Source organism: Rutidosis leptorrhynchoides, chromosome 3 (assembly GCF_046630445.1).
Source record: "Rutidosis leptorrhynchoides isolate AG116_Rl617_1_P2 chromosome 3, CSIRO_AGI_Rlap_v1, whole genome shotgun sequence".
NCBI lineage: Eukaryota > Viridiplantae > Streptophyta > Magnoliopsida > Asterales > Asteraceae > Rutidosis > Rutidosis leptorrhynchoides.
In genome coordinates this window covers 642,867,826-642,883,250 of record NC_092335.1, presented here as the reverse complement: position 1 = coordinate 642,883,250, position 15,425 = coordinate 642,867,826, and the positions used below count along the sequence as shown (strand labels likewise).

General features: G+C 30.6%; 2 protein-coding genes across 2 annotated transcripts; both read left to right on the top strand.

The window, feature by feature from the left end:
* Nucleotides 1-7,992: 7,992 nt before the first annotated feature.
* On the top strand, nucleotides 7,993-8,703 carry LOC139899128 (uncharacterized). The gene has a single exon (XM_071881952.1). The coding sequence runs from the start codon at nucleotides 8,051-8,053 to the stop codon at nucleotides 8,522-8,524; it is 474 nt and encodes a 157-aa protein (XP_071738053.1). The 5' UTR covers nucleotides 7,993-8,050; the 3' UTR covers nucleotides 8,525-8,703.
* Nucleotides 8,704-13,641: 4,938 nt separating this feature from the next.
* LOC139899127 (calmodulin-like protein 3) lies at nucleotides 13,642-14,417 on the top strand. The gene has a single exon (XM_071881951.1). It carries the CDS (start codon nucleotides 13,876-13,878, stop codon nucleotides 14,332-14,334), a length of 459 nt encoding a protein of 152 aa, XP_071738052.1. The 5' UTR covers nucleotides 13,642-13,875; the 3' UTR covers nucleotides 14,335-14,417.
* Nucleotides 14,418-15,425: the final 1,008 nt, after the last annotated feature.

The following is a 15,425-nucleotide window of genomic DNA, read 5'->3' as shown; positions in this document are numbered from 1 at the left end:
CCATCATTCCGGGACACCCTTCGGATATGATATAAATTTCGAAGTACTAAAGCATCCGGTACTTTGGATGGGGTTTGTTAGGCCCAATAGATCTATCTTTAGGATTCGCGTCATTAGGGTGTCTGTTCCCTAATTCTTAGATTACCAGACTTAATAAAAAGGGGCATATTCGATTTCGATAATTCAACCATAGAATGTAGTTTCACGTACTTGTGTCTATTTTGTAAATCATTTATAAAACCTGCATGTATTCTCATCCGAAAAATATTAGATTTTAAAAGTGGGACTATAACTCACTTTCACAGATTTTTACTTCGTCGGGAAGTAAGACTTGGCCACTGGTTGATTCACGAACCTATAACAATATATACATATATATCAAAGTATGTTCAAATTATATTTACAACACTTTTAATATATTTTGATGTTTTAAGTTTATTAAGTCAGCTGTCCTCGTTAGTAACCTACAACTAGTTGTCCACAGTTAGATGTACAGAAATAAATCGATAAATATTATCTTGAATCAATCCACGACCCAGTGTATACGTATCTCAGTATTGATCACAACTCAAACTATATATATTTTGGAATCAACCTCAACCCTGTATAGCTAACTCCAACATTCACATATAGAGTGTCTATGGTTGTTCCGAAATATATATAGATGTGTCGACATGATAGGTTGAAATATTGTATACGTGTCTATGGTATCTCAAGATTACATAATATACAATACAAGTTGATTAAGTTATGGTTGGAATAGATTTGTTACCAATTTTCACGTAGCTAAAATGAGAAAAATTATCCAATCTTGTTTTACCCATAACTTCTTCATTTTAAATCCGTTTTGAGTGAATCAAATTGCTATGGTTTCATATTGAACTATATTTTATGAATCTAAACAGAAAAAGTATAGGTTTATAGTCGAAAAAATAAGTTACAAGTCGTTTTTGTAAAGGTAGTCATTTCAGTCGAAAGAACGACGTCTAGATGACCATTTTAGAAAACATACTTCCACTTTGAGTTTAACCATAATTTTTGGATATAGTTTCATGTTCATAATAAAAATCATTTTCTCAGAATAACAACTTTTAAATCAAAGTTTATCATAGTTTTTAATTAACTAACCCAAAACAGCCCGCGGTGTTACTACGACGGCGTAAATCCGATTTTACGGTGTTTTTCGTGTTTCCAGGTTTTAAATCATTAAGTTAGCATATCATATAGATATAGAACATGTGTTTAGTTGATTTTAAAAGTCAAGTTAGAAGGATTAACTTTTGTTTGCGAACAAGTTTAGAATTAACTAAACTATATTCTAGTGATTACAAGTTTAAACCTTCGAATAAGATAGCTTTATATATATGAATCGAATGATGTTATGAACATCATTACTACCTTAAGTTCCTTGGATAAACCTACTGGAAAAGAGAAAAATGGATTTAGCTTCAACGGATCCTTGGATGGCTCGAAGTTCTTGAAGCAGAATCATGACACGAAAACAAGTTCAAGTAAGATCATCACTTGAAATAAGTTGTTATAGTTATAGAAATTGAACCAAAGTTTGAATATGATTATTACCTTGTATTAGAATGATAACCTACTGTAAGAAACAAAGATTTCTTAAGGTTGGATGATCACCTTACAAGATTGGAAGTGAGGTAGCAAACTTGAAAGTATTCTTGACTTTATGTAACTAGAACTTGTAGAGTATATGAAGAACACTTAGAACTTGAAGATAGAACTTGAGAGAGATCAATTAGATGAAGAAAATTGAAGAATGAAAGTGTTTGTAGATGTTTTTGGTCGTTAGTGTATGGATTAGATATAAAGGATATTTAATTTTGTTTTCATGTAAATAAGTCATGAATGATTACTCATATTTTTGTAATTTTATGAGATATGTCATGCTAGTTGCCAAATAATGGTTCCCACATGTGTTAGGTGACTCACATGGGCTGCTAAGAGCTGATCATTGGAGTGTATATACCAATAGTACATACATCTAAAAGCTGTGTATTGTACGAGTACGAATACGGGTGCATACGAGTAGAATTGTTGATGAAACTGAACGAGGATGTAATTGTAAGCATTTTTGTAAAGTAGAAGTATTTTGATAAGTGTATTGAAGTCTTTCAAAAGTGTATAAATACATATTAAAACACTACATGTATATACATTTTAACTGAGTCGTTAAGTCATCGTTAGTCGTTACATGTAAGTGTTGTTTTGAAACCTTTAGGTTAACGATCTTGTTAAATGTTGTTAACCCAATGTTTATAATATCAAATGAGATTTTAAATTATTATATTATCATGATATTATCATGTATGAATATCTCTTAATATGATATATATACATTAAATGTCTTTACAACGATAATCGTTACATATATGTCTCGTTTAAAAATCATTAAGTTAGTAGTCTTGTTTTTACATATGTAGTTCATTGTTAATATACTTAATGATATGTTTACTTATCATAGTATCATGTTAACTATATATATATCCATATATATGTCATCATATAGTTTTTACAAGTTTTAACGTTCGTGAATCACCGGTCAACTTGGGTGGTCAATTGTCTATATGAAATATATTTCAATTAATCAAGTCTTAACAAGTTTGATTGTTTAACATGTTGGAAACATTTAATCATGTAAATATCAATCTAAATTAATATATATAAACATGGAAAAGTTCGGGTCACTACAGCATTGATTAGTCACCATGTGTAGGATTTGTCCTTTGATTTCATAATCTGGCGCATTAATATCTGGATGAGTAATTGCATGACCTTGGCCAGTGCGTTTAGCTCTCATTCAGTCTCCCATACTTAAAGGTTCCAGATTTTCCATAATTGAATTTGTTGAATCTGAATCACTAGAGGATTCTGATTTAATGGTTCGTTCCTCAACAATCTCTGTTTGAATGATTGGTGGTTCCGGAGGAAAAATTAATGGTTTAGGATCTCGAAATCGTCCCTGAATATTCTCTGGGTTCTCAATTGTGAGGTCGGGTTCAAAAAATGGATTATCGGAAATTTGAATTGGAGTACTTGGTCGACTGGATGACGATTCTAAAGAAAAATCAACGGAGACAATATTTGCTAGATGTCTTGATCGTGTTACAGGTGGTGAACGTACAAAAGGTGGTGAACGTTTTGCTCGGTGCATTTACTGAATATCCTATTAGTTTTTAAAAAGGAAGAAAAATTATATAAGTTATCCAATTAATAGACTTTTCTGATTTTGCCCACGTTTCGAATAGCCAAAAGATGCAGCAGAGGGGCAGGATTCGTTTGGTCTCAATATAATTGAGTACTGTTTGGCTCCAATAACCCGGTCCACGTACAAATCCAACTATTACTACGAACCAGAAGATTTTGATGTCTATCAATTTAACCACTTAAAATAAATTTTCGTTTGAAATTTAAAGAAATATTAGATAAGAAATAGAGAAAATTTTAAGTCCTAAAAACTAGAATGGCGAGAAATAAGAAAAGAAAAAGAGCGCGTCGGTATTAAAATTGGAGAAATAAGAAAGAAAAAGAGTGACTTATAAAACTTTAAAACACTCGACTAACCCAACCTTATTATTATCACTAACTTAAAATTAAAATTGCAAATTGAGATTACTAATTGGAGTGATAATTGATACATAGGTAAAAGGCGTCGAAAAATAAAAATAAGAAAGTAGCGCGTTGAAACTTAAAAAGGAACTAAAAACTAAGAATTAAAAGTTGGGTCTAAAAATATTAAAGCTTACAAGTAAAACTATATCCCAAATGGCAATAACTTAAAAAGGTACTAAAATCTTAGAACAGCGTCGCAAAATTCTAAAGCACCTAAATCTTAGTCTAAAGAAAAAGCACTTAAGGGATTTTACGGCAAAGCCTAAAAATCTAGAAATAAAAATAACTACGGCAAAAACTATATCTTAAAACTAAATACGAACGAAAAATACAAAAAAATTACGCTAAAACAATTAAAAGGAGACAAAATATAAAAATATACTAAAAGTTGTAAAAAGTACAATTTTTATAAAAATATTATTTTTATATTATTTATTTTATAAAACTATTAATTTTATAATTTAATTAAACTAAATAAACTAAAAATACAAATTAATTAAAATCTAAACTAACTAATTAAATATTAAAAACCTAATTAAGGTTTTAAATTAAATAATAATAATAACCCGTAATTAATGCTGAACTAGGGCTTCCTGTGGCCTGTCAGAGACCTTCATGCGATCGCATGAGTCCTAAGTTACCCGGCCATGCGATCGCATGGGCTAGGGTTTCGGGCCAGTGACTGGGCTGCTACCGTACTGGACTCGAGTGTTTTTTTTTTTTTCTGTTTTGCTGTGTTGAAATAAATATATATAATATATTTTTATAATTTAAATAAAACTTATATTTTTATAAAATAAAGATAAATAAACTTTTATAGAACTTAAATATTTAACAAACTCTTAAAAATATTTATATTTTTGTTTTTCTTTTTATATTTTAGAATATTTAAGACGTATTTTTACAAAAGCGTATTTTTTTTATAAAAGTAAACTAAACATTAATTTTTTTTTTATATATAGCGTTGCGCTTCCGGCTTTAAAATTCTCCCCGGCAGCGGCGCCAAAAATGCTTGATGTTATGCGAGTTGTATATGAAATAGCTTATATTTTACAACGAAATACTATTAAATACGATACAATTTTACACAAGATATTTATTTATTTATAGAATGGATATACTTAAACCTTGCTACAACACTTATAGGCAGTGTACCTAATCGTACAGTAGTGTAGTTTTTAGTAAGTCCGGTTCGTTCCACAGGGAAATCTTTTAAACAAAGCTTAACGCTATATTAGTTTTACTTTATAAAAATACAAATATATATATATATATATATAAGTAATATTATTATTATAAAAGGGGGTTTTTACCGTTTAATGACCGGTTTGTCGATTTTAAAACTTTAGTCGCAGTTAAAACCGAATGTAAAATATTAAAAATAAATACAACTTAATTTAAAGCATAAAGTAAATAACGATAATGAAATTGCGAATAATAAAAATGCAATAAAATAAAATTACGATAATTAAAGAGTACGAAAATTAAAAGTGTAATTAAATACAATGACAATAAATAAAAGTGCAATTAAATACAATAACAATAAATAAAAGTGCAATAATTAGAAGTGCAATTAAATATGAAAATAAAGAAATTATGCTTATTTAAACTTCCATAATCATGATGTTTGACGTGTTGATTTTAGTTTTATGCCCATGGGTTAATTGTCCTTTGTCCTGGATTATTTAATATGTCCGTATGGTTTTTGTCCATAACAGTCCATCAGTCATAAATATAAAGTGCGAGTATCCTCGTCAAATTATCCTTATACCCGAAGTCAAATATTCCAGCTAATTGGGGACTTAAACTGTAACAAGGTTTTAATACTTTGTTTAATAATTACACCAGGTTATCGACTGCGTGTAACCCAAGGTTTTAATACTTTGTTATCAATTATGCCAAGTGTCCTTGTACATAATTTCACCCCTGTTTTAATAATTCTAGTGACTATTAATCCATTCCCGTGTCCGGTTAAATGAACGATTATTTGTACATATAAATATCCCGCCCATCGTGTCCGATCGAGTGTATATGGTTATTTATAGGTATGTTCAATTGTAAATCTTTATATTAAAATTAACAAACTATCATTTAGTTAAACAAATATAAAGCCCACTAATAGCCCATAGTCTAATTTCCACAAGTGTCGTTCTTTTGTCCAAACCCCAATTATGATACAAAGCCCAATTACCCAATTTTAGTATTTTTAGCCCAACATCATGATTACTTCGGCTTAAATAAGCATAATAATAATTTAGCTACGAGACATTAAATTAAAAAGGCTAAACATAACTTACAATGATTAAAAATAGCGTAGCGTTATACGGACAGAATTTCGACTTACACCCTTACAATATGCGCTAACATACCCTTATTATTAGAATTAAAATTAAAATTAAAATTATATATATATATATATATATATATATATATATATATATATATATATATATATATATATATATATACACGTTGAGAGTTGGATGGATGAATATATATATTTGATGCACCAAACTGCGAATTTTATAGGCATGTGGGCTGGAAAAGGGCCTCATACGATCGCATGGGCTTTGCCCTTCAAGGCCATGCGATCGCATGGCCAGCTGGGGAGGCTCAAAAGTCTTTAAAAACGTGGGCTGCTTATTTATTTATTATATAATATAATATATATAATTAAATTTAATTATATATATATTATATTATATTCTTGTACTCCGTTGACTTGTAATCTTTAGTCCGTTGCGTCGAGCGTTGAGAGTTGACTCTGGTCCCGGTTCCGGATTTTCGAACGTCCTTGCGTACAATTTAATATCTTGTACTTTGCGTTTTGAATCTTGTACTCTTGTAATTCTGAGACGTTTCTTATCAATAATTGGAACCTCTTTGATTGTACTTTGTACTTTTGAGCTTTTTGATCGTTTGCGTCTTCAATTCGTCGAATCTGTCTTTTGTCTTCACCTTTTATTATTTAAACGAATATTACTTGTAAATAGGACAACTGCAACTAAAAGCTTGTCTTTCTTGAGGAATAATGCTATGAAATATATGTTCGTTTTTAGCATTATCATTCACCAAAAGATCATTGATCTATCCGTATTGTAGTGTCCATCTAATTTTGAGGTCATGAGTTCAAATGGGAAAATATAATGTTTATATTCGTATAAAAGATCGTTTGTTTGATGTGTGGTTCGACTTTAAAAATAAATATTATATCATGTTTTTTTTTTTTTTTTTTTTTTTTAACGACAGCTCTAAGGGTTGTCGTTAAGATGCATAAAAACTTGTACATGGCAGTTACGTTTGACTTTACTATGGTGGTTATGGAATTGTACAAGTTTTTTTCGCACTTAATGACAGCCCTTAGGGCTGTCATTAACATTTTCCTTTTTTTTTAGCAAAAAATTAAAACTTTATAAAAACTCAAGGATATTTAGAAATGGCAATGGTCACCCGATCCAATTGATATCCATCTAATCCACCCACTTCATGATGTGTATGAATTAACCTAAATGGATATGAATACGGATATGAATGAAATTAAATGTATATGAATATGAACATGGATGAAAAATTTCATCCATGAATATATCTATTAAAACCCGAAATACATATATACAAAGACATAAATATAGATATATTCTTACATATTTACCACTAAAAAATATTTATTATTAGATTTACATTTTGTTATTAACTTTATAAAGAAATAACTATAATATAGTACAATAAAACTTGTATATCTAATCTAATAAAATAAATATATAAATTACATATTTAATTAACGTAATCTATTTTTAATCGTAAATTCAACAAATTATGTTCTATTTTTGACAAATATTTAACATACAATTAATATTCATTAATCTGCTTAATCCAATAGATATAAATATGGATGGATGAATTGAAACTAAATGGATATGGATATGGATGAAAAAAACTAAATGGACATTGATTTGGATATAACATCACTCGATCCATATCTGATCCATTGACATTTCTAAGGATATTCATCGAAAAAATGAAGCCTCGAAAACAAACGAAAACGAAAAGGAACCAACCCCAAAGCAACGAAACTCAAATAGGACACAAAATTACGGACTAAACGACACATTAAACTGACCTAAACCTCGAAACTAAAGACCACACATCAAACATCAAATGCGAAACGCAAAAACTACACGATACTAACAAAACACTAGACATAGCCGAATACTACAAGAACATAAGCGAACAACGATTAACAAAACACACAACTTCGAATCGCGTCAACATTAAAGTTTCTCTATTAAAAAATTAATTTAGTGCATATATGTAAATAAAAATATTTTGTGTAAACATACATTACATTTTTAACACTAAAATGATAACGTAATAAAACCCTCAAACTCGTCAGAGTCTATCATTTCCCCCAAATCAAATGGCGATCGCCGGAATACAAAAACTATCCGCCCAAATCACCCGAAACCCTAACCTCTCTCTCCTTACCCGCACCATAATTTCCCGCTCAACCACCACATCGCCATCCGCCAAAGTCTCCGATCGAATCGTGAAACTAATCGCTTACGATTTCGACGGTCAAAAACGCGAAATCGTAGGTCTATCAGGTCAAACTTTACTCAAAGCCCTAACTAATCATAACCTAATCGATCCAGCATCACATCGTCTCGAAGACATCGATGCGTGTTCAGCTGAATGTGAAGTTAACATTGCTGAAGAATGGCTTGAGAAACTTCCACCTGCAACTTATGATGAACAATACGTGTTGAAACGGAATGCGAGACATAGAGTTTTGAATAAACATTCGAGGTTAGGATGTCAAGTTGTACTTACACAAGAGATGCAAGGTATGGTTGTTGCTGTTCCTGAAGCTAAGCCATGGGATACTCCTTAAGTAAGTGTTTAATTGATGCAGAATATGTTGTGGAGTTATGCAGTTTACATTGAATAATGTTGATTTAGTAATGATATCAAATTGTAAGTCGATTTGTTACGATTACTGTTTTTGAATTTGTGAAAGTTGACTGTTGTTATAATGCTTGAAATGTTATGAATAATTTGATTTTGGATTCAGTATGTTATACATTTTGTTTGGAAATTTTCTTATGTACATTACAACTGTGTATTTGGTTACTGATTTGTGTTTAAGTATGGCTTGCGGTATGTAGATATGTATGAACATAGAAGATCATAAGGGTGTTGAGTGATTTAGTAGGTTGATTATGTAGCTTGATAGTGTTATATTATTTGCTTCCCGCTATGATAGTAAACAGAGAACAAATATTAGGCAACGGAGAAGATACAATATGAAGAAGAAAATTACTCTACTACTAGAAATCTTTCTTTACACATTATAGGTGAAATTTAACTGAATTTATAGCTATACGTACACCCTTAAACTGCTACCAAAATCCACTACTTTTCTTAAAACCTTTACCACCAACGCACTATCAACTTAATTGACTCAATAGGAAATAAAGCATATACCCCGGACTTTGAATAATTTTGATTGACTTTTCAAATTAGTGGAGAATCTAAATTAATACCAACATGTTAGGGATTTAATTGGCAAAGTAATCACTTGTGCCAATTTATTTTGAAACTATGTTCTTCAATTGGTTAGTACACTTGTGATATTGGCAACAACAAGTACTGTATCATGTAAACCTGTGCAATTTTTTTTTTTTTATTATTATTTTTTTTTTTTTAAATTACAACATAACGCTTACTGGGCCAATATTAGTAGTAGATCTAATGTATAGTTCATTGGCATAGTAAAGTTTTTAATATTGTATACTGTCTTCATGGTGATGTGGTAACACACATTTTCTTTTTTGGTTAAAAATAATCTGCATTGGGTTAGAGGATCCAGGGCATTGGAGTATATAGTATATACTTAGTTTTGTTCTTGGAAATTACTGAATTAAGAGTATATAGTATATACTTAGTTTTGTTCTTGGAAATTACTGAATTAGAGTGACATGATAGTCATCTGGTATTACTTGCAAATAGCTTTTTAATCTTCATGTTAAATGTTTGGCCACACTTAAGATAAACTAAGCACACCATTTTTAACTCACAAGTGTAAGATACATTTTTATGTAGTGACTGACTTGCTTTGACCTTCATGGCGGTATGTCAGATCATGCAGTGACCAGTGTTTTTTTATTCCAATTATGTAACATCGATCCCTTTTATGTGAAAAGTTTAAGGTTGGTTATGTGGCTTTATGTGGATTCATACTCTTACAATGATGCTTTCTATATTTAATTTTTGTGGTTTGTCACTTCATTCTGAGAAGAAGGTTTTGTAACAATAGAACTGCTTGAGATTGAACTCTAAGATCTATAATATTTATTCTATTCGTATAACAATGCTCTCATGGTTCCGAGTGAAACATATGCTTGTTATTGAAAGGATATCTACTAGGAGAAGTATATGTAGGTTGCATTAGATTATTTCAACTTGATAAATAGGCATCTGAGGTATAGATTAATTATGGATTGTGGACTAGGCACTAGTGGTCGTTGGTTTGTTGCTTCTAGCTTTAGGATGTATATTTTCTACTCCTAACAATAGTTACTAGCACATATGTCTTGCAACTGCAGGAGGCAGTTTAGATGACTTTGATGCATAAATAGGTGAATTTTAATGCTTCGTTTTTCACAATTTAGTTTAGTTTGTTGACTAAGTTCAAGTTTTAATAATATGTAAAACCAGCAATGGGTTTTATAGTACAAGGACTTTTCTGAAATTAAATTGATTAAGTTTCTGAAATCAAATTGATTAAGTTTTAGTTTAACGTGACTAATTGTCGACGGGAAAGATGGAATGTTGTTGAGACTGTATGACATTTGGTTAATTTAAATTGGAAATGACATGAATTATGGTAGAGTTGTCAAAAACACACACACACACACACACACACACACATATGAAATCTGTCACTCTATTTGTCCATCAACTTCGAAAAGGTTTTTTGTATTTTTTTAATAACTGTGGTATAATATATTTTAAAGTTGGCTATGGCTAAAAGATTATTTATATGCTTTTCACCACACCTCCATAAGATGATGTTATTGGTTTTCTTTTACAGTATTTCATGTTTCTGATCATCTATATACTTCTGCACAATGTTAGTTGATGCTATCTTTGTAATCTGGACTTGTAACTAGATAGCACGATGTGATCCAAGTATTTAGGCCACGTATATAATATCTTAAGGCTCCAACGGGATACTGGGCATCTGTATTACTCATTCACACGCGGGTCCCTTAAAAAGAACTCTTAAACTTTTTATATTCATTTTTTTGCGTGAGGTATAGGTAGACTGGTGGACCTTGAATGAAATTTTATAGGAGCACAAATTATCCAAGTCCAAAGTGTAACTCGTAAACAAGTAAATGAATCTGTTTTTCTTTGTTTAGGCGAAGAAGAGGAATTTATTAGATTAGTTGCACCTAGTGATGTTTGTACATGAGAACTATTGAAGTAAATTGGTTTCAAATTATGCAACTCTTTCCCATTTCAAATTATCATTTTTTTACGGACTCTCAAAAGTCCAAATGTACGTAACTCAAATGGTTACATAAGTCTAAATTTAATTGTCGTTTGATAAACAATACGAACATTGAGATTGCAAATTCGTTAGTTTTCGTCTCATTTCCCGTACTCAATATTGGTTTTGTTAACCGCAAGCTTTATATAAATTGACTAGAAAGGGGCTAGAAAAAAATACATATTACAGGGATTACAATGCCATAGATCCAACCAAAGGGCTTATAGCTTTGCGATATCAAGGTAACTCATCAATTTCTAGGTTGTGAGTTCGAGTTCTGCTGTGGATTATTCAATAATTGTGTGTATTTGTCGTTAAGAAAAAGAAAAACAATGCCATAAATGTAAACTAGGATCATTACTTCTAAATTTTCAACAAGAAATAATTTTGTTAACAATGCCATAAATTCAAACTAGGATCTTTACTTCCAAAATTTTAACAAGAAATCCTAATATTATTGTTGTTTTGAATAACTACAAGCCAAGCCGAGCCTGAGCTCGGCTCGTTTGAATTTTTTAGAGCTCGAGCTCGAGTTCGAGCCCGGCTCAGTTCGAGCCTAATAGTTTAAGCTCGAGCTCGGCTCGAGCTCGACTCGTTGGTTATATGATTTTAAATTTTTTTTTATAATATTTAATTTAATTATATTTTAAATTCAATATTTTTATCAAAATATAATAAGACATATTTTTTCAACTATTATCGATAAAATAGTATTTATTATATAACTATATATTATATTGTTATTGTTATAAAAATTAATATTTGGTGTAAATAAATGAAAAGCTCGTTTAGGCTCGCGAGCTTGTTCGATCCCGAGATATGAAGCTCGAGGTCGGGCTCGTTTACTAAACGAGCTTCAAATTAAGTTCAAGCTCGGCTCGAATCGACCTTTTAACGAGTCGAGCTCGAGTTGCTCACGAGTAGCTCGGCTAATTTACAGCCCTAGTTTTGATGGTGATTTAGCATTTTCAGTATCTGTTGCATGTAACAACTTTATTTTTATGAACCCAAAGTTATATGTGTTAACTAATGAAATGATCTGTGGAAATACGGGTTTGTTTAAACGAAACAGTTTATTGATATGTTTTAAGTGTTAAGTTAATGTAAATGATAAAGTCATTTAGTTTAATGACTCGTAGAACTACGAATTTCGATTAAGAAATTTTTCGTTGTTTTTACAAACATATTGATATACTTAACTTTGTCAGAATAAATTAACTACATTTATTCTCTCACCATTATCTTTCAATTTACATCACAAATTATTATTTTTCTTGTCATAAAAGCTTATATTATAACGTTTTATTGAGACATGTATTTCGCATACATATGTAACGTGATAATTCCGTAAAGAAAATCCATTGAATAATAATAATAATAATAATAATAATAATAATAATAATAATAATAATAATAATAATAATAATAATAATAATAATTTTTTTTTTTAAAATTGACTATTTATATTTTTAATAATAGTTATTAGTAATAACAAATGCGAACTGAATCTTTTTATAAATTAAAGTACAATTATTATATGAAGGCTGTATAATATGGTTCAATGTTTGTACATATTTTTATGGATTGTTTTGTAAAAGATTGTACAATTTGTTTTAAAGTTTGTACATATGATCATGATAGTGTTTTATCATAAGGTTGTACATAATGATCCAATTATTGAACATACGGTCATGGAGGTATTTTACCATAGGTTGTACATAATACTTCAAATATTGTATATATGGTCATGTGTGTGTTTTATCATAAGGTTGTACATAATGCTTCATATATTATATACAATTAACATGTTAATATTTTTATTAAATATAATTAATTATTTAATGACATTATCATGAAGATTTTAAAATTTTTCTCTTTATTTTTGATTATTTTTTCTCTTTATTTTTAATTCTTTTTTCAAGTTTATTTATGACATCATTATTATAGATAGAGATTTATTAGATACTCTAGAAGTTATCAGTCACAAATTATGAGTAATATCTAAATCTAATTTTATACTATGCATTGTTCAATTTGGTTACTCAATAGCTGAGTTTTTAATACGTGTATGTAAAAGTTTTAATCGAACTCACGAACTCATGGGATTAATAACAGGTGACCCCAAAAAATAGCCTAGAGCCTCAAGCACGAGCTCTTGAATGCTAACCAAGTATTTCATACGAGCAGGTTTACTTTTGGAACGTGTCCACAAGGACTTCTGGTCTACGGCTACTCTACTTTTCACCAGTCAAAGTAATGACTTTTTAAAGTTGAAATACCTTGGGGTACAAATCGGGTCAATAAACGGAATAATCTGCAATATTAGTCGACCATTATTCTGTATTTTAAATTTTAGTTTGATGAATGACTAATAGCTGACCACAAAATAGTTGCATAGTGGTACACACATTAAAATCAAAATTCATATAAATTGACACCAAACATTCTTCTATTTTCATGGTTGTCCACCTTAATTACTACTGCAATACATTCCTCCCACTCCTTATTTTCCTCCTACCCTTATCCAATTCTTCAAACCCCTTATAATCACCTTCCCATGCCTATCGATTTTGTGTTCCCGATCAATATCCTAATCTAACACCGTTTACTAAAAGTTCTTCAACCTCCCTCCCCGTCTCATTTATCATTCTCTTTGTTCCTCCCTCTCCTTCTAACAACCTCTAGTGATGGACCTCCACGAGATCCATCACTTTTTCCAAATGTTTGATCATGACGGTGACGGAAAGATCACCAAACAAGAGCTATCAAAGTCTCTTGCAAGTCTCGGGATGGTTATACCCGAAAAAGGTCTTGAACACATGATCAAACATATTGATGAAGATGGTGATGGGTGCGTTAACATGGAGGAGTTTGAGAAGTTGTATGAAACTATAATGGAGGAGAGGGATGAAGAAGAGGATATTAAAGAGGCGTTCAATGTGTTTGACAAAAATGGAGATGGGTTCATCACCGTTGATGAACTTAGCACCGTTTTGATGTCACTTGGGTTAAGACAAGGTCGAACCATTGAAGATTGTCAACTTAAGGTCAAGAAGGTAGATGTGGATGGGGATGGGATGGTGAATTACGCGAAGTTTAGGCAGATGATGAAAGGTGGCGGCTTTGCAGCCATGGGAACCAACTGATAAATATGTTTTGTTACTTTCTTGTTTAATCAACATGTAACTTGTTGTTGATTCATATTAAATTTAAAAATCTATCCTATTTCTTGGGTTCTTTAATCATATTATTATTATCAGAATTATCAGAATCATGATATCATTGTAGCTTTCAGGATTGAAAATTCAACAAACATAAACCCTAAAATACTAATAAGTAATAAGACAGTCTGATGAGCATCATACTATAGACTATAGAGCATATTGTGAACGATTGAAGGCATGTAAAAAGTATCACTATTATAACTATAAAGTAACTAAATTGGGTAGAATGTCAAATAGCAAGGTTTAAAACAATCCAATGCTGTGAATAGAAATATAAATGTGCAGTTATTGAACAAAACAAATCCTTAACTGTCAAATTTAATCTCACTGCGATTCAATTTGGTGTTGTATATATTCTTTACACATATATATCGAGGCATTCTAAAGGATATGCAAGATAGGCCACTGAATAAGGTCTAAAATTTTGAATGAAAAAAACCTTCACACATACAGTACATATTTTGTTATTGGTCCGGTAGGGCATAAAGAACTTACAATTGAAAAGAAAATATTTCTTCTTTTTTTCGACACAAATTACCAGTCAGAATTAATTTTGATCGGAAAAAGATGCTAACTTGTTTTGGAATTTACGATGATAACTTTTTGACAATATTATATTTTTGCATGAACTAAAATATTTAACGTTTATAAGAGTACATTTTCATATTTTGAAAAGAGACATATATATTAATGAGACGACATTGTATACATCTATTAATTTAACAGAGGTATGGCTAACAAATCAGTGTTATCAAAAACATGTACTCCGTATATGAGTGGTATAATAGTTGCAGATACTCATTGCAACCTTCCTCATGTAAAGACGGAATTTTACAAGACTTTTCACAGAGGAAAAATGAAACGTGAAAGAACAGTTGGAGTCCCTTTTGTTAAAATTGAGCAAGATTGTAGGCAAAATGCAAGTCATGAGCCCAAAACATTCCTTTTGAGTTATGGCATGTTGATGATATACTACAACTTAGTGTTTGCCAATACTTGTCCGGTGCTAATTT